This window comes from Macrosteles quadrilineatus, unplaced genomic scaffold (genome assembly GCF_028750875.1).
Source record: "Macrosteles quadrilineatus isolate MER2022 unplaced genomic scaffold, UCM_ALF_1.0 Scaffold_16__1_contigs__length_3527350, whole genome shotgun sequence".
In the NCBI taxonomy this organism is placed as follows: domain Eukaryota; kingdom Metazoa; phylum Arthropoda; class Insecta; order Hemiptera; family Cicadellidae; genus Macrosteles; species Macrosteles quadrilineatus.
The window spans coordinates 1297479-1317955 of record NW_026542609.1 but is presented as its reverse complement, the minus strand read 5'-3'; the positions used below and the strand labels follow the sequence as shown (position 1 = coordinate 1317955).

The 20477-nt window shown below is 36.4% G+C and overlaps 1 protein-coding gene across 4 annotated transcripts in view; it reads left to right on the top strand.

The window, feature by feature from the left end:
- The window catches only part of LOC129005105 (lysine-specific demethylase 6A-like), a 109051-nt gene that overhangs the window by 70247 nt on the left and 18327 nt on the right, over positions 1 to 20477 (top strand). For 2 of the 4 annotated variants that reach the window (XM_054433911.1, XM_054433908.1), the window contains 11 exons: positions 406 to 581; positions 2652 to 2780; positions 4271 to 4496; positions 4818 to 4918; positions 5923 to 6239; positions 6769 to 6876; positions 7452 to 7601; positions 8068 to 8364; positions 9182 to 9377; positions 19686 to 19808; positions 20301 to 20457. In XM_054433911.1, the coding sequence (XP_054289886.1) occupies positions 406 to 581; positions 2652 to 2780; positions 4271 to 4496; positions 4818 to 4918; positions 5923 to 6239; positions 6769 to 6876; positions 7452 to 7601; positions 8068 to 8364; positions 9182 to 9377; positions 19686 to 19808; positions 20301 to 20457 (1980 nt within the window). The remainder of the gene's footprint in view (positions 1 to 405; positions 582 to 2651; positions 2781 to 4270; positions 4497 to 4817; positions 4919 to 5922; positions 6240 to 6768; positions 6877 to 7451; positions 7602 to 8067; positions 8365 to 9181; positions 9378 to 19685; positions 19809 to 20300; positions 20458 to 20477) is intronic. The other 2 variants (XM_054433910.1, XM_054433909.1) reach the window with 2 other exon arrangements.

Below are 20477 nucleotides of genomic sequence, written 5' to 3'. Positions count from 1 at the left end.
TATAAGATAATTAATTCATTTATCTGTAACGTATGTGGAGAGTGTTAAAAACCTTTCTGAAAAAATTTATGTTTGTTGTGGTTTTTCCAATTGTAATATATAAAAAAAAATTTAAAACATTCCTATTATGAAACCAATAATCATAGTATCTCAAAATATATTAAGCGTTCCTGGATTTTCTGAGGTCCATTAACCATTGTTATTTTTAAAACCTCCTAATAAATATCTATCTTGAAACACCTAACTCCATTCCTGTTGAACATAACACCACCTCCAACTCCCTACTTCTGATTCCTAAGTTTGTAGTCTGCATTGGTAAATTGTGTTTTTGGTGTTCACAAATATATTTAGTAATTTACACCTTCTGATTATGACTTGACATAACCTATATGCATTATGTTGCAGGGCAATCAAAGCGTTCCAACAAGTGTTGTACGTAGAGCCGAGCTACTCCCGAGCCAATGAGGTCCATCTTCGTCTTGGGTTGATGTTCAAAGTCAACAATGACTGGGAATCTGCATTGAAACACCTTCAACTATCACTCATAGATACTAGCCCTTCTACCTTCTCTAAACTTGAGAGTAAGTGTAGTTATAGTCTGTATGATGGAACCTGTCTCCTTACCCTTCGTCTATCTGGACCTGGCATAGGCCTTAAACTATTGGCCAGTTCCCAGGTAGACAGTGTAGGTCGATTGTCAAAGGTAGATCTTAGACATGTAAAATATTGCTACAGTGAAATGTTAATTCCATAGTCATAAAACGACCACAGAGAAAAAAGGTACAGTGAAAACTTGCTTATGGGACGACTGTGCACTTTCAGCACTAGTATGTTATGCTGAAAATATACTTGCGACTAGCTCGAGGGGTAAACACTGTGCGGAAATCCTATCACACTGGGCCTTCCTCCTAAAACGGTCACGGTGGTATATGATGGTGAGGGCCGTTTTTACATTCGCCCTAGACATTAGCACTAGTGCTAGACACCACTTAAGTGTAGCATTGAATGTTTCCTCTGTACCTTACTTCCTCTATGGAGTGCAAGGTCGAGTGCCTTTTGCCTAAACACTTTGACGAGGGTCATTTTACAGCTTGTGGCTTGGAATGTGGTGAGTGCCGGCCAGGTATCAGTGACCGGTTCCACGGTGCGGCGGGTATGGGGGTGGAAAGATCGACCAGGGGGGATGAGCAAAATTTGTTTTAGGGATGAAATGAATCTGTTATAACCTACTAACCTAACCTAACCAAACTTGCAAGCTGATTATGACAAAAATGAATGAAGGCTTACTATTAGAATCAAAATTAATTTTCAATCGATATTAGAGTAACCCAGTTAAGAAACTGTACCCGTTCTCCATTACATTCCATCGATCTCTAATAATACAACCGGAGTTGAATTATTAGAGATCGATGTTACATCCTGCCCACTACACCCCTTCCACTATTACCCCTCCCCTGAATCACTCTTACACTCTGGGGAGTCAAATGGCACTTGGGCCTATCTGACGGTTTTGACAGTTTATAATCCCCACGGCAAATAATAGAACGGTAATCTCTCCGTTTCCCTCCTCTATGTGATACAACTTTGGATTAGATGTACATACTTTACTCCGTTTACAAAATTTAGGTGGTTTGAGGCAAGGCCCCACTAGGAAAAACAAGCCATGCTGCAGGATCCATGACGTCACACTAGTGGATAGATTTCATTGATAAATAATTCATTGCCATTGCCGTTCCCATATGTTTTAAGTAAATAAACAAGCTGGCTGTTTGTAAGATTTTTATTGTAAGAGTTTAGTACAACGATCCATCACTGTGACGTAGTGTTGCGCTGCCCGTGCTGCAGCATGGCCTGTTTTTCTAGTGGGGCCTTGTTTGAGGGGAAGTTCCCCCACAATCTTTTTTTTTGTTTGCTTAATATATATGGCTCAGCTGATGTTTTGGCAAACCTCAGCTGTTTAGCTATTATTTTAAAGGTAGGTTCAAGTGGAGAGGATAAATTTCATCCCCGAAAACTGTCTAAATGTTGTGAACAGAGTATAGTTGTATAAGTTAGTTGTCATAGGTTGATGTGCCATAAACATAGTACCATTGACATTTTAAGTTTAAAAAGTGCTCGCCTAGTGATAAAAAATTTATAAATCATTGTTAACCAAAACATATTCTATACTTTCCTATGAAATGGCGACCATACGGATGTAGGTGTATTTTTTTAAGCCAAGTATGAATAAAGATTACTCTAAGACCCCAAAAAGTATTTTATACAGTTGTAAACTTAACTTCTTAAATCCTAATGGTTACCAGTCTCAGCCAAGAGATGCACTTAAATATGACAATATAGTAGCCTATTTTAAACTGTTACTATTTAACATGTACCTAATAAATAATGGCTTGACTTTAAATACCTTATACTGTCAAAGTGATCAGTAGTCTGTAAGTTACTGCAGTTATTTTTCTTCTCCTACAGACTAACTAGGGACCACTTGGACAGTATAAGCATAGATGAAGTAATATAATACTTCATCTATGGTATAAGGTATTTAAACCATCAATTACTATACCAGTGATCCGGAGGCTATTTACATGAAGTATTTAACATGGTTTATCTTTTCACCAAACATTTTGTTCTAATAGTACGATCTGATGTTACAGTAAAATTCCACATTGCTCATCTGTATGAAGTGCAGGGAAAGTACAAGGCAGCCAAGGATAACTACGAGCAACTTCTCAAAGACAAGGACCTCCCTACCCATCTCAAGGCAGACATTTGTAGACAGCTAGGTGGGTAAACTGATATGTTATGATAGTAATTTGTGTAACTAGTGTGCGAAGTGGTACTTTGCGTTCACGTTACACATTATATTTTTCCTACAGTTACTATAAAGCTTATAAATAACTAGTCTTTCAAGCACTATACAACACGTTTTTAGGTTTGGTTAAATCTAAGTGTTGAACGAAATGGGAATCGCTGCACCAGCTGATCGTAGTCGTAGTATGTTTAAGTGTTGCCAACTTATTTTTAAGCGTACACGTATTACGTGCCTAATAAAAGCATACTGTTTTGTGTTGTTTGGTTGGAATGGGCTACTGGAGTGCGACGGTAAAAGTAACTGAATGCAGCAATTTTCTACTTTGCCTGCTATAATCAGTGCAATTTTGCCAGGTAACTGTAGGAAAATACAATTTGTGGTAAAAGTATTCTATTAGCTTTGGCTACACAAGATAGGAAGTTCACGACATGACAAAGAAACAGATTCTGATGAATGCTTTCTTTCTGAGTTATCAAATAATTGCTGCTACACCAGGCAAGAAACAACACACAGAAAAACAACATGACGTACTACAAAACAGGCCACATCTTAAAAAAGCATTCAATCACATTTTCTTGTCATGTCGTTTCGTTTTGCCGTATGTCCTGTATGTCCTTTGGGCAGCACTTGGCAGGGAAGAAAACGGAAAGGACATGGCCAGGGCCTTTCTGGTCGGATGCAATGTGTGGTCAGTCGAGGAAGCTTCGGCTGCTCACACACGCACACTCCCAAAAGATATTCATGATGTTCATGACAGTTTCCGTTCTGTGCCCCGTGTAGTGCAGTCCTAGCCCTAGAATTTGTGTATTTTCGTTTCTTTTTCCTGACGGGTTCCTTTCCTATGTAGAGTAGCATTAAACTTATAGTCCTCTTAAACTGAGCCAAATACTGGGAGTTTTCATAAGATATTTTATATTTCAAAGTTACCTGCTGTTATTTGCATCCATTTTTGTAAAAGTATAATTCATATTTTAATGTCCTTTTGGATCTTTTTTTAATGTATGCGTAATATTAAGACCTTTTTATTCTTAGTCACTTGCTATTTTGGAGCTACAGGATGCTGAAGAACACAGAAAGCCATTTTTCCAAGATTTAACACACTATAGCTCCTAAACGAGTAGCTTTAGAGAAAAGGTGTGCAGAATGAAGACATGTTCGGATTCCATTACATCCTAAAACAATCATAAAATACAAGATGTTCCATTAGACATTTTTAAGTTAGCCGCCATACTGGCGGTACTACTTCAAAATTGGTGGCCATTTTGAAAAAGGTGTAGGCCTACAGTAGAGAGTTAATTATCCAATCTAAACCATCCAATAGACAACAATGATACCAAACTGATACCAACAGATACCATTGGTGGCACAGTTAAGTAGTTCACCCTATATTTCCAATAGGTATATATGAATGTTAAGTATTACAGGATATATGTGTATTCTTATGAATACTTACTCTTCCAGGATGGATGTACCACTGTGTTGAGACCCTAGGAGAGAAGAGCACCAGAGAGAGTCTAGCTATCCATTGCCTGCAGAGGTCTATAGAGGCCGATCCCAAGAGTGGCCAGTCCCTGTATCTGCTCGGCCGCTGTTACGCCAGCGTCGGTAAAGTCCACGACGCCTTCATCGCTTACCGCAACTCTGTTGAGAAATCTGAAGGAAATGCCGACACTTGGTGTAGTATCGGGTAAGTCTTTTTGGCCTCTTTAGACAAAATAGGCTTAACAAATTTGTATTTTATTTTGGGTCAACATTGGTTAAAATCGCAATGGGTTTGAGAGTCGTCTTCTTTTGATACTCAAACATATGTCTACTAGTTGTGTTAGTAAATTTGACTTGTAACACCCAACATTTAAAAACCTAGGTCCTAGAGTTCAGATCACAGTGTGACTGTATAAATCAATAAAAACAATTACCAAAGACAAATAGAATTCAACTACCAAAACTATTTCTACAATGAGCTGATAAAAGTTTTTATTGGCTAACATTCGTTTGTGTGTTTCTGCAGGGTTCTCTATCAACAGCAGAACCAGCCTATGGACGCTCTACAGGCCTACATCTGTGCTGTCCAGTTAGATAAGAGCCATTCAGCTGCCTGGACCAATCTAGGTAACTACATCATTCCTTTACTATACTCCGTTAACAAAATTGAAGGCGATTTCAGGTCAAGAAATCTATCCCATCCACTTAAGCCTTCCTTTTAAAATAATAACTAACAGCTGATGTTTGCCAAAATATAAATCAGATGTGCCTTATTGAAACAAGAAGTGTAAAAAAGTAGTGTGTGAACTTCCTCACAAACTGTCTAAATTTTGTGAATGTAGAATGGTTCATAAACTAACAAAATAATTACAGTAAAATTTACCAGGTTTTCTCACTGATTTTAGGGCACTAAAGTAAATTTAGGCCCTACCATCACATGGACCAGCTGTTGCAAAATTTTCTATTAAAAAAGGAAGTAAATTAAATAAACCACTCAAAGAATATTCTACAGTATTGAATGAAGCTCCAGGTGCAAAGTTGCAGGTATTATCCATTAGCTATTGTTTCTGTGATGTCCTATGTTGATAGGACATAAAAGTTGAAATAATTTACAATAAGTCCTACTAACAGTTTGGTTTGGTTCAAACGTTGGTGTATTCGACAGAAATCAACAATTTACATCATCATGCTCTGTCGGTGGTTCTATTCAATTAAAATTTTTACCCCAAAACTAGTCACAACTTTTACTAGGGAATGTAATCTTAAGTTCTATACATATAATCTTAGGTTTAATTAAGTTTGGTTAGTAGGTAAGTAATCTGGTAAGTAGGTTAATCTGATATATCCTTACCTGATAATAGTGGTATGGCGTTATTGCGTACGACAAATTCTTCATCGTAACTAATATCACATACTTCTGGTCCTGAATAAATTAATGACTTAATGAGCTATAACGTTTTCTTAACTTGTAACTATATCTTAGTATTATTGCCATTTTCAAATTAGGGACAAAAAACTGACTTGCATAGTTAATCGTCCAAGCAATGAAATAGATTAGGCCTTGGTTTTACTATGATTTCTACTGCAACAATTTCAATGACGAGAGATACATCAAAATTATGTTTCAACAGGAATCCTATACGAGAGTTGTAACCAGCCCAGAGATGCTTACGCGTGTTACGTGAACGCCACTCGTGGGGGAGACAGCGTGAACAACAACGTGCCGTCCGTGTCGCCGCGCACCGCACACTTGCCAATGAACCCTAACCTCAGCCAGAGGATCAAGTTCCTACAGACACATCTGGGAAACGCTCCGATGCCAAGCATCACCAGCAAACGGAGGCAGTTGCCGTCGATAGAGGAAGCATGGAACCTACCTATCTCCGCGGAGATGTCGTCGCGACAACAACAACAACAGAGCAACCAGCCGAGAAACGGGCATCAGAAGGTAAATAACACATAACGTTTTACTAATATTGGAAGTAGTCACAATAAATTTAAACAGCTTATAAATATAGGATTGTGTTTAGAATGTAACCATCTAAAAGTTGTTGTACATCAAACCAAATGAAAAGAAAAGAAAAAACTGTACAATTCAATTTCCAGTGTCGTATGTTTTAGTTGATTACCATAGGTTGAATACATAGACTGCAATATACAATGTACTTCACTGGCTTTATTTGCATTGTATTCACTGTGCTTCAGTAAACCATTTTCATACCGATTTTACTTGGATAAGGACTCCATTCTTATGTAAGGATCCGATGTGTCGTGATGTGTAAAAGGTTTTTTAACCTTAATGCAAAATGTATGTGGTCTCTTTTAGGTTTGAATTCAGGTTCATTTAGGTCTAACGGCTTTCACTTTGTAAATAGAAAAAGCACCACTAAGAAGCATTGTATGCCGACTTGAAGCTTAGTTTAGTAATATAACAAATGGTTTTTTGTACACATTGTAAGTGTCCTGTTTTCCTCTAGCAGGGTCAGATGTTGACCCCCACCAATGGCCACCATCAAGTGTCGCCTCAAGGTCCTCCTCCCCCCTACCCCAACCAGCAACAGGTTGCCGCTCCTAAGAGGTTTAAGGTATGTACATACTCAATTCAAATTGTAGTATGTGGTTTGTTGTATGTGATCTTGATTCAATTTAATCAAATTTAACTACTTGGCCCTTGGTGTAAAACTGCTCAATTCATCATGCTATACATATTTCAAACTTGTTTTCTTTTATAATTAGCAGAGTTTGTAGAGATGATGGATTACAGAGGAGTAAAGTACAGATGAAACACTCAGTGGTGTCCAGCACTAGTCCCTGGTGTCTTAAGTCCAACAAAGCCCCCTCACCCTCATGTACTATAGCGCTCACTGTGGAGGAAGACCCTCTGTGCCCTGTGTGATAGCAATTTCTGCACAGGGCTGGCTGCTCGGACACTTCCTTGCTCGTCACAATTATATTTCCTGCACAACATACTAGATCTGAACGCGCAGTCTAACATGTATGCCATGTTAAACGTTGCAGGCCATTTTGGTAGGGAAGGTCAAAAGTAGCTTCCATTAATCAGCTGATCAGTACCAGTTGGTCACACAGCTTTGTATGGCTATAGTTTCCTCATGCTTATCTGCAATGTACCTCCAAGTAATGTGGTGTGTTGTTGTTGCAGACGGAACCCCAAGAGGTGCCTGGCAGAGTGCCTCCCCATACTACACCTAGCCCTGCACCCACCCCTGCTCCTGCCTATCTGAACCAGCAACAGCTTCACATGCTGCAGATGCTGCAACAGAATGCAGCCAACCTCAACCCTCAACAACAGGTACAAGTACATTCCATTACTATGGAAAATGTATTTGAGTGTCCTGATGCAAATTTGTAATAACATAAACAAATCAATTATCAATCATTGAGATGGAGATGCCACTTTGTATTCTAAATATGAGCTAAGGATGAGTGTGGAATGAAATGATTACAATGATGGCCCAAAAGTCTGAAAGTAAACATGTTTGTATAATTATTTGAATGGAACTGTTCAACCATATGTCAATGTTGTTAGTATAGGATTCGGGCAAGTGACATCATCTGTTTAAAGGTTTATGATCCCTAATGTTCTAATAATTCAATTGTGGCTTTTCCCATTCAGGTAAGCCTATCATCTGAAAAAAAACCTTGCCACCCCCATCCCCATCCTTGAGCTCTACTTTATATACAAAGTTTTCATATCTACCATAACTGAGTAGAATATCTTCAGTCGGAGCAGCTAATACAACATGTATGTTACGCAGCAAGTACTGCAGACTCTGCAGCACCAGTTCCGTCTTATGCAGCAGCACCAGATGAGACTACAGCAGCAGAGAGCGGCGCAGGCTAGACTACAACAGCCTGGCGCAGCGCCAGGAACGTTTCAACAATCCGTCATCAAGTCTTACCCTCACCAGCAAGGCACAGTCGCACCGCAGACTCTCAGTACAGACAATGTGGTGGGAGGTTACATGGCAGCCACCCCCTCCTCCCCAGGGCTGTACAAGGCTGCGACTCCGGGCCAGTACCAGTACCATCCCCCTGGTACACCCTATGCACAGGTAGGCTACAAAACATGAAGACTGAAGAGTCATGCTAGTTTTTTTAGGAGTCTGAGCGTGTCTTAGTCAAGTGTGGTAAGTCTAAGTCAAGTGTGGTGTTTTAGGTGGCTGGCAGTGAGTTCTTAACTTGATTTATCTAATTAGTTATTTATCTAATAACTTTTTAACATTGATCTAATTAGTTTTTTTTTGTGAGTGAACGTTGATAGTACCACGGACTGTTAGATCAAGATAGTGTTTAATGTTTAATGTTGTAGTACATCAGTCGCTGATGAATATTTGAGCCTACATTTCAAAGCGTAGGCCTATAGGTTCATCATCAATTATTCATTGTATCAATATACAAGAATGTCAACACTGAACACAAACATTTTTATTTATATTTATCATGGAAACATAATTTTGACATGTCTATCTGACGAATACAAAATGATTGTATCCATACCGGATGATGAATCTATACTAGGATTCAAAATATACATATTCGACAGTCGTCAATAATTGTATAATGTGAAAACATAAAAGTTCAAGAACCGAGATTATTCCATTAACAGTTTAGGAGGCAATCAATTCTACTTTTTAGGGAAATTTGCTAAGTTAACAGGCTTACCTAAATAGATCAGAGTCCAAAATCTGGCACAAGAAATACAAATAAAATCATTATCACCGACAGTATTTTCAACCAAGGAATGTTTGTGTTTCTTCTTTATAAGTGGATTGTTTAATAATTCTGGTAAGCCTGCTATCCTGACAATTGAAAACACCCAACTCCTACTTTATGTTACGGGTTTGCATTTCTAACCTGTGCATGATTCAGCAGCAGTTGTCGTCACCGAGTGTGCCTGTCGCCAAGACTCCCACACCAGACCTCGTAAGTGACCAGGAGCTGCAGGCGTTGTTGTCACAGAAGGACATAGCTACATCCTTGGCTGAGGATCTACTCAAACATTTTGAGTCATCAGGACCTTCGGAGGAACCGGTGGACAGCAAGGAGCAAGTGCAAACCTCTTCAGGTTAGTAATAGTCGCATTGGTTTCAAAGTACCATCATTTTTGGTTATGTTTTTAATGTTTTGTGGAGTTTCCAAGTTAAGATTTTTTTGCATACTGTACAGCTGATCTTAGTCAGTAACAAAGCTATACGGATCATCTTACAACATGTTACAATCATCCTACACTCTTGGGTTGAAATATGCAATTAGATGTTGTCCCCATCTCAATTGATAATGATAATGATACAAGTCTTCTTGGTTCTTAGATCAAAAGAATATTGAACAAAACATCAAACTATAGTAAATCCATTGACTTTGGGGTATATCCTATCAATATTACCAGCTGTTTGCAATGTTTTATCATAAATGGGTGTGTCGCTAGCGTAGCGGTTAGCGTCTCGGACTTAGGTGCGGGAGGGACGGGTTCAATCCCCGGCACATCCACAAAACTTTAATGGGTTTGAGAACCGCTTTCCCTTAAAAGTGTTTGACTTCATTACAAAAATGTCACTGGCTTAGATACGAGAGAAAAAAAAAAAAAACATACTCCCTTAGTAGATTTCTCATCCTTATGGAACAGCTGAAGACAATTTACGGTTTATGTAGAGGTCGTGTTTTGTTTACAATTTGTTTCTCGTTATTACAGTAATTTAAAACCTCGTTTAACCAAATAATACGATCTATTCATAAACAATAACTTGTCCCCTAGTTATGTAACCAAACAGTAAAGCACAAATCAAGAAATTAACCCTAAAATAATAGAAACAAAATTTTGTCGACACTAGCGCCCAGTGTCACCCACCGTACATGAACTAGACACGAAAAACGTGCTTCACAATTTACAATGGGATGAGAAGTCTACTTGTGTTGGTTAGTCTATGGTTTTATTCAACTCATGATTTAATTAGTCACTCACAGAATGCACTTCTGTTAAAATATGATATTCTCCTTAATTTTTTATTTGTGCTATGATATTTAACATTTAAAATATGCTATTTTTAATGATCAGTTTTCCTTTCGGTTCGTCTTTGGTATAAAGTCGGTGTATTTGACAGGAAACAAAAGTTTATTGACATTTGCGTTGGATCAATCCAATGTTTTTTTTTTAACCGACTTCCCCACTACCAACAAAAGGAGGAGGTTCTCAATTTGTTTGTGGCGATGTTTTTTTTTTTCTATGTATGTTCACCAATTTCTCTGTGATTCTTTTACCGATCAGTATGGTTCCACCACCAAAATAACCAGGAGAGTTTCTATTTGGTACCTTATATATTATGTTTGAGTATAATATTTGTTTCGATGAAAAATTCTGAAAACCTTAAATATTCAACATTTATTTTGTTTACATTTGTGCAGATTGTTTACATTTGTGCAGAGAAGGCAATAAATAATAATAACATTCCTACAGCTGTTAGTTGAAACCATTTAAATGAAGCTACAGACAATTCTTCATGAAACAGTTGCTTCATATTGATCAATAAACTATTTCTTGCCATGGAGCCTGAATTACATTGAGAAAAATGCATTTTGTTTTGGTTACTATAAAAAATTTGTTTTAACGTTTGACCTGATTTGTGTATACAGTAATTCTGTTTTTAGTATTGAATATTCTGACTTACAAAAACATATATGTTTCAGTGAATAGCTGTATAATATTGACAAGTAATTAAGGTGTATTGTGAAAACCAAAGCATTCGTAAAACAGGTCTAAATATAAATCAAATGCAATTATTCCTTACATGACCTAAGAAGTGTGACAGTGCATAATCGTCAATTGTCTCAAAAGTGTTAAATATTTTAATTACTAAACATGCATTTGCAGATGTGGAATGTTTATTGATATTCTCTACCCAGTTACTATATCATATCAATACTATTATGCCTGCTTCGGAAAGTCATAGAGGAAGATGATTTGCAATTTCGACTAGGCTATATCTTGATCAAACAAAACCACCTACATGGCTTGCACCACTTTTAGCTGAACCAATATTTCATATACATATTTCATTTGCAGATGTGGAATGTTTATTAATATTCTCTACCCAGTTACTATAACATATCTGTTATATATTTTGCTTCTGTACTTTTTATAAATTATCCATGTGTTAATTATTTACAATTTTCATATCATAATATTTACTATTCAGTTATGAATAAATAATTATACAAGTTACAAGTGCTTGTATTTATTAATTGGCGACGAGGATAAAAAAAAGAGAAACTACACTTTACTACCTTCAATTTTTTACATTTTATTATTTAATTACCTATTTTAATTGTTCATATCTGCACTAGTCAACTACATAATGGAAATATTACATAACATTGATTCAATAACAGATTTGAAGAAAGTACGGGCTATTGTAAAAGGCCAGATTACAAAGGCAGACAGACTTTTAGATGATCAGGGTTGCCACCAGCCATGAAAACCTTGAAAAGCGTGAATTATGCGTGAATTTAGGTGACCATGAAAAAGTGCGTGAATTATGCGTGAATTTCGTCATTGGACCATGAATTCTCAAAATCATTATTAACAATTCAGCCAAAACCCCTAAATGTGCTGAATCAAATACTCCGTATTAAAACCATTCTCGAAATGAACACCGAGATAAAACGTCAAAGTGGGAGTGTCGAGATAAAAAGTTTTGTTGCCATGGCACGAACAGAAACGATTGCGTAGTTTATTCAAGGTCAAATCCGATCGCAACCGACGTCAGCCGAGTAGTCTAGAGATGGGAATTATCGTTGTTTTCCGGCAACGGTTATAACGATAACGCAGCTGCCCAATAACGTATTGCGGCAACCTGTTATTTCAATAACGATTGCCAACTCGTTGCCGCTATAAACCGTTGTCCGCCGGTCGGTGTTGCTGTTGCGGCGTTCAGTTATCATTGTCGGTTGATCAGTTCAGTTTTCAGTTGTAGTCGGGAGTCGGGCGTTGCCGCGTTGTCCAGACAGGATGCGTTATTCTAGTTCGTTTCAGAAGTTATCGTTGCTCTGGTAGCGTTGCGGCAACGGCACTAATGGCAATGCATGTTTTCGTTTTCGTTGTCGCGCGGCTTTCCTGCAACATTGTGTAGATAGATACGTTATTATAATAACAGGGAGTTCTCTGCAACGTGTTGCCGCGATAACGTTGCCGTGGCCGCAACACTGTTATTCATCCTGTTATTCCTGTTATGTTATAACGCCCATCTCTACCACCGAGTTATTGTCTGTGCGAGTGAGTACCGATCTACCGATAAAATCGATGCTTTCGGAGCTAAAACATCGATCACATCGATGTTTGTTCCGAGTTTCTCGTCTGTTGTCTGTTCTCTGCACTGTAACAGCCAATTAACCTAAAACCTATACAATTCAGTTACGGAAAACATCAATATTTCATATTTCATTACTTTTGTTGGCCTAAAAGACCGATGTAACAAACCAAATCATCGGTTCGGTAATCTACCATCGATGTAAACAAATAACTTCGAACATCGATAGAAAAGACATCGATGTTTCGAAAACATCGACAATCGGAATTGATGCTCGCTCTCATTCTCTACTCTTTACTCTACTCTAGTGTTCCAGAGTTCCACTGTTCGTGTGGAAGGAAATACAGAGTAATCATAACCTAAAAGTTTTAAACTGATCTGAAACTTAGAAACGAGTCAAACGTTTGAAGTTTGAAGTAGTGGTGGACACTGGACAGTAAGATCACTTGTTGCACTCGTGATTCAGTTTTGTGCTTCTTATAATTGATTACCCAACACGCTCAGTGGAACAAGTGTTCAGATTAAATATTTTTTATTACTGATATATTATACTTCCGATACTTTACAACGTTAAAATAAGAAGTACCTTGCCTTGCCATAAAGGTCAAAATGGCTTGCGCCGGCTGGAACTTAATCGTCTTCTGTGTTTGTTTTGGTCAAATATGTCGTCATTTCAAACTACTGTCAGTGTTGAGTAAATGTGTTACAACGTGAGATTAAGTTTATTTATTTAGGCCTAAGTTGCAAGAAGTCAATGTTGTGCTGAAAAATGGTGATTTCGTTCTGAGGAAGGTAAATGTAAATGTTTTGTTGAAGCATTTTATAACTAGGTGTTTTCAGTCAATACGAATCTAACTAAGTTTTTAATGAGATGTAAATTTAATTAAATAATTGTTTTAACTGTGACTTAAACCTGTGTAGGCAAATAATAATATATAAACTGATCCAATCTGAAGAAACATCCTCCTAACTAGGCCTAAGTTTATTTTAACCTTTTCTGTAATGTAATTAATTATTTTTTTATTACTTAATGTAAGTTAGCCTATGTCTAAACTTACATACATTCCATTACTTTTGTTTCGTTCTTAGCTTTAACTAAATATTTATTTACATAATCTTACCTTTTTAGAGTGTTTTTATCAGTCAGTCGGTAACCTTTAATCTTCTCAATAAATAAAAGTTGGTTCAGGCCTAACTTAGCCAAGATTCAGTTTTGGATTACAATGTAGGCTAGCCTACTGTGTTACAGTATAAAGTAATAAATTGCATGTGCGTTTTAGTAGGCCTAGATATGGCCCATTCATTACCAAGTTAACCGTTTCTTGATCATGTTCTTAACATTTGTTTTTATAGTAGCCTATTATCTTAATTTGATGTTTAGACAGTAAAGTTCTAGGCCATTGCTGGCTGGATTAACTAAGTTAAACCTTTTATGTTTGGATGCAATGTTTTTTAGGTTAGGCCTAGACCTAACTACCAATCCGACTTATTTTTTTATTTATTATTTCTTCTAACGTTTGAATTTATCATTAGGCCTATGATGTTGTTAAATCAGATGTTTCAATTTTTTTTTTTAATAATTACATCTTATTATCACACACAAGATTTTTATTAATCCTTTTTCATCTGTGATTTTACTTTTTTAGACTGGATAAATTATGTTAAATTCTTATTTTAAACTCTAAAATAAACACATGAAATGTGTTTTATTTGATAGTAGCACACAAAACTATATATTGTCGATAAATTAATGTACAATTCTGAACTAGGCAACACTCTTTTATGGTGAAATTGTGCGAGCATATACCCCATGAATTTTTCAAAACTACCAATGAAAACCTTGAATTATGCATGAATTTTTTTATCTCACTTTGGTGGCAACCCTGATGATGTATCCACCATACCAACAGAAGTCTTACAAAACAGAATGGAGTTATTAGAAGAAAACTGGAAAAGATTTGAGGCGGTTCAACTGAAGATAGAATTGAAGTCAAAGGAAGAAGATGTTGATGAAGAAGTTAGATACAGAGTTGACATGGAAGAACGATATTACAAAGTAAAAGATCAGTTACAAATTAGAAAAACACAAATAGAACTAGAAAAAGATCTGCAACAAGGTAGTACGACCAACAGAAGTAATCATATGTACCGTTCTCTTACTTCGGCTATATCATTCACTCCTTTTCAAGACGATGAAACGTTCAAGAACTTCATCAGGCGCTTAGAGATTTTTATGCATTTATATGGACATGGACTACAGCCCAGGGACAAGGTTTACACCCTTCTTCATGCCTTGTCTCCTACCCTACATCAGAAATTGTATGATTTGTGTGCGCCTGAGAACCCACTGGATAAGACCTACTCAGATCTAGTAAAGTTACTATCAGATTATGTTGACCCTCAGCCGAGTACATGGGCACTGCAGCATAGGTTTTTATCAAGAGTACAGGACCCATCCGAATCGGTGAAAATGTATTCTGCTGAACTCCAAAAATTAACAACAGATTGTGATTTTTCATGTGAGAATTGTGGGAAAACTATAGCCAACACACTTTTACGCATGCAGTTCATCAGAGGAATTAAGGATGCTGATGTTAGAGCAAGGATACTACAAGAAAAAACAACTAAATCATTTCAAGACGTTGTTAAATTGGCAACAGCAATGGAACTAGCCAAAGACGAAAGTTCTCTGGTCAAAACATCAACGGATTTTACAAACAATACTGTTCACATGATTGGAAACAAAAAATCGAACTAAAGGGTGTCCCAGTAAGAACGCAGGATTTGAGGAGCGTCTTATCCTTATCTGTATTTCAATAGGAATTCCCAAATTATCAGCGATGTTATCAGTATTAGGTCCCATTTGTAGTCATGAATCGCTACACGACGGAACAACGCGTGGTCATAGTTAAAGTGCACTGCAAGTACGGAAGCTGCGCACTATTTACGGCCGGGACAATGCACCAAATGATCCATCTGTCCGAAGATTGGTTTATAAGTTCGAATAAATTGGCTCAGTTCTATACTGGGGATATTTAAAGTCGCTTGTTTCCGCCAATAACCCTCAAACAATCCAAGACTTGAAGGAGGAAATGATTCGTGCCATTAATGGAATTCAACAGGAAGTGTGTGAAAAAGTGATGGAAAACTTTATCAAGAGATGTCGAGCTTGTCAGTATTCAGCAGGTTGGCACTTACAAGACATAATACTCAATTACTAATCGGAGATATTATGCTTTAAGATTCATGTTTCATATTGTAAATTTAGCGAGAAAATATATGGTTTGTTAATATTTCAAATCCGGCGTTCTTATTGGGACACCCTTTATATACCTAAGAAATCTCAGCCTTCACCCTTTGACAAACTGAAAGGAAGGTGCTACCGCTGTGGTTCACGGGACCATAGAGCCAACAACTGCAAGTTTGCTTCTGAAACGTGTCACAAATGCAAAAAGCAGGGTCACATTGCCAGTGTCTGTATGCAAGCAAAGCAAACAAAAGTTCACCAGACTGAAGAAGATGGAAACGATAGTTGTCAAGAAGAAACTCATGAAATTTACAAATTGAACAATAGCAGTAGTGATAAAATACTCATTGATATTTTGCTAGAAGGGAATCCAGTCCACATGGAGCTTGATACAGGTTCAGCCATCAGCACGTTACCATATAATATGTTCAAGAAACTTAATACAAACAGAAGACTTTTCAATACACAGCTACGACTTAAAACGTATACAGGTGAATTATTCAAGCCCAAAGGCGTTGTGTTTGTTCAATGTTCATACAAAAGCCAGAGTTTTATGGGTAAACTCTATATTGTAGACGGTCACTTGGATCCTATTTTCGGTCGAGACTGGCTACGGGAAGTAGAGTTGGACTGGAAAGAAGTAAAAGCAATCAAACAAGAAACTGGAGGACGTTTAGATGAACTTCTAAACAAATACAAGGATGTTTTCGAGCCAGATATAGGCCAAATACCTGATCAACTTGGCCACTTACAACTGGCACCTGACGCTCGACCAATATTTATGAAAGCAAGGCCATAACCTTATTCTTTGAAACAAAAAGTAGAAGAGGAACTAGAGCGCTTAGAAACTTCAGGAATAATAACAATGAATAGTGAGATATTTCAAACCAGGCGAACGAGTACAAGTACGGAACTATTCCGGGAAAAGTAAATGGGGTTACGGAAATGTCCAAAGTAGAGACGGTCATGTTCACTATTTTATGAAGATGGACGATGGACAAATTTGGAGACGCCACATTGATCAAATGTTGAGTACAAAAGTTTAAGGGGAGGCCATTGTTAGGGGGAGACCACTGTTATATATTTTGCTTCTGTACTTTTTATAAATTATCCATGTGTTAATTATTTACAATTTTCATATCATAATATTTACTATTCAGTTATGAATAAATAATTATACAAGTTACAAGTGCTTGTATTTATTAATATCAATACTATTACGCCTGCTTCGGAAAGTCCTAGAGGAAGATGATTTGCAATTTCGACTAGGCTATATCTTGAGCAAACAAAACCCCCTACATGACTTACACCACTTTTAGCTGAACCAATCTTTCATATAATATTTTCCAAAGGTACTATACGAAAGGTAGTATGGTGTTAACGACCAATTTTCCACTTTTGAGAGATTTTTTAGTGCTGGTAGCTGAGGAATAACTTTCATATTGTTCCAAAAGGCTTGAGACGTTACTGTATTTCTTTTTATAATGTAGAAGTACACCGATTGCAGGAAACGATGATGTCTGACATTTCAATGTATCTAGAAAAGACAATTAGTTTTTCATTAGGCCTAATGTAATGGACAACTCTTTCTTTCTTAAGGAATATTTAAAGATGTTTATTTCTATACCCATTGATTATGTAACCTGAACAGGTGACTCAAGCAGTTTTAAAATAATGATTGTTCTGTGGAACTTTTGATTGTTTCAAACAGTTTTGCTTATAAAAAATCCTCAAGTAATCAATATATAAAAAATTATACAGTCACTAAAAATCATGAAATAATTTATTTTTGTAAAAAAATACAACCGACTTCAAACGCTCTAAAAAGAATTAAATAATTTCAATAAAGTAAACTTTTGTATTAGGCAAGCTTACGTATTTCAAGTCGGCGCGGCTCAAACTGCAAATATGATTGAAATTAAATATTGTGTGTGTATTTTGAAAATCAATAAATTGTAGCTGGATATCCTAAATATATAAAAAATATACTGAACTGTTTGGTTTATATATTAAAGGAAATATTTTCTTGTATTTTATGTTTACTTCAGAATAAATGCATTATGAAAATAACACACACAAATGTTCTATATGAATAGGAAAATAATTTAGTTTGATATTATGATAGGGAAAAGAAGCTAGTTTAGTATTAAAACGTTACTTTTCCAAGTTAGAAACATTTAAATGCGTTATAATATTTTTAAAGATACTCGTTAATACCACTATAATGCCGATCTCTGATTACGGCAATAAAATAACACTTAACGTATAACTATGAAAAAGACATGCAGATTAACACCTTTAGTTATAGATAGTCACCTGCAATATGGACACCCTCTTTCAATTTTGTATCAAAAATCATCATAGAGCCGCGCCGACTTAAATTACGTGAGCTTGCCTAATACAAAAGTTTACTTTATTGAAATTATTTAATTCTTTTTAGAGCGTTTGAAGTCGGTTGTATTTTTTTACAAAAATAAATTATTATTCTAAAGTTTTTCAATTATAGCTCTATAAATTGTAAACACTTAGTCATTCAATTTAGACAAGTCTCTGGTACTATGTTTTAAAGGAATAATGTCATCTCACTTTTGTGTTTTGTGATGTTAATTGGCAAAACATGGTTATTTATATCCACCCTAAATATTACTCATCTATAAAAAACCAGGACACTATGACAGGAAGTAAGGTTGTTATCTCTTGTCTCTTAGATAAAGATATCTCTGATCTACCAAATGTGTCCTAAATTACCTTAGTGTTCAGGTTTAGGTTAGTTATAACTTACATTCATATTGTGATTCAATTTATGTGTCCAATTGATAACCATTTCTTGCAGATTACTTATTTCAAAAAATATTTTTAAAACTTTATCTCAGTTTTCAAAAGTTAGTCATATGTGAAAGTAGTCAGATGGGAATTTATTTGTTGCTTTTGATTTTATGATTCAGGTTTGACTTTGTTTACATTACTTATTTTGAAGTAGAGTTATAATTTCCTGAAGGTATGTTTATTTTTGTTAAGGGAAATTAAGAAATTTAATGTAAAAAATTTTGAGAGTGTCTCGGTTTTTCATTAAAAGAATGCTGTCCAATTATCAAATACTTTCATGGTTAATCTTTATACAAATGGGACAACTTGAGCAATGTTGAGTTTATAAACTAACAGGGAAATATTTGTAAATGCATAACTCAATAACTCGGTTATACAGCCAATTTGGAGAATATACATTGTATTAGCCAAGTCAACACTATAACTAATTAAACTATTGACTATCATGTTGATTGAGATACAAAGTAAAATTCATTGATACTATACCTATATCAGCAAGAAATTATTATCAAATTACACTGTAGAAGCAGTTATCCGTGAGAAATGACTAATAACTTTGAGTATCTGGGTTAACATTGATTTGAGTTGATGGTGAAGAGCAATGAAACGTTTAATTTCATTACAAGTGATATCATTGAAAAAAGGGGGTTGTATGTGATGGTCTTCTCAGATGGGTGTTATTAGGAAGCAAATAAAAGTGGGTGGTTAAGTTAAGGTGTGAAAATGGGAAGAATTTGGGTAATGTTTCTAGATTTTTTCTACCTATGCTCTAGCACGGGATTGTTCACATTACTTCAGGCTTCACTTAAATATATTTAATTGGTGGTGGGATTCGAACTCGGGACCTCAGGGACTGGAGTCCTGCGCTCTACCACTAGACCATCTCACTCCCCGCCTCTTGTTAAAAAAAATTACATAAATATTAGGTATGAAAAATCATACCCTAGTTTTTACGAGTAAATTGTGTTCCAATGATTTTAATGTGTTTGTTCTGTTTCAGACCAACAGACGCTAAGCTCAGGTCCGTTTTCTCCGTCCAACCTGCCGCAACCTGCAGAGTCACCAAAGCCTAAACCAACGCCTTCCCCCACCCTCGCCTCCAGCCCTGCTCGACCACCCTCTGGTAAGGCAATGAATCTGTTGGAAACTACTGTTTTGTTCCTTATCTTAGATTTTTTGTTTTGAAGAATCTATTTTATCAGCCTGTAGTCCATATAGGATGAGAGTTTATATGGTAGGCGTATAACCGATTAAGATTTTATGGAGTCTTATGGTATAAATATGGGATTGTAAACTTGGGATTGACATATTCTGAAGTCGACTTGATGATCATAATTCTAACCATAAAGTTTTTGGAAAACAAGAACACGTTGTGTGGGTCACAATGTAACAAAGTATATTTCGAACTTAGTGAAATAGTAGTCATAAATAAGATCAAAACAAATTGTATAATAATAATTCAGGTTCGAATATCGTACTAAAAGATTTGTTCCACTGTTCTTTTCAAATTTCCTCAAATTTTAAATCAGCAAAGTTGAAGTTGTTTTTGAGTGATGTGGTGGTTAAAAAGATTTGTTTGTAGTAATATTGATTTTCATCGAGTGTTTTGTTACAGTAAGCTCAGTCAAGTCGGAATCACAATCCCAAGATCGTCTGAAGTCTCCGTCTCCTGCTATCAAGGAAGAGGATCGTCTTCCTTCACTCGTTGACTCTCAGTCGGACGTGGAGTTCTCTATTGATATGGATGCAAAGACTGTGATGGAAGTGTGCAAGTGAGTGCAAACGTTCAACC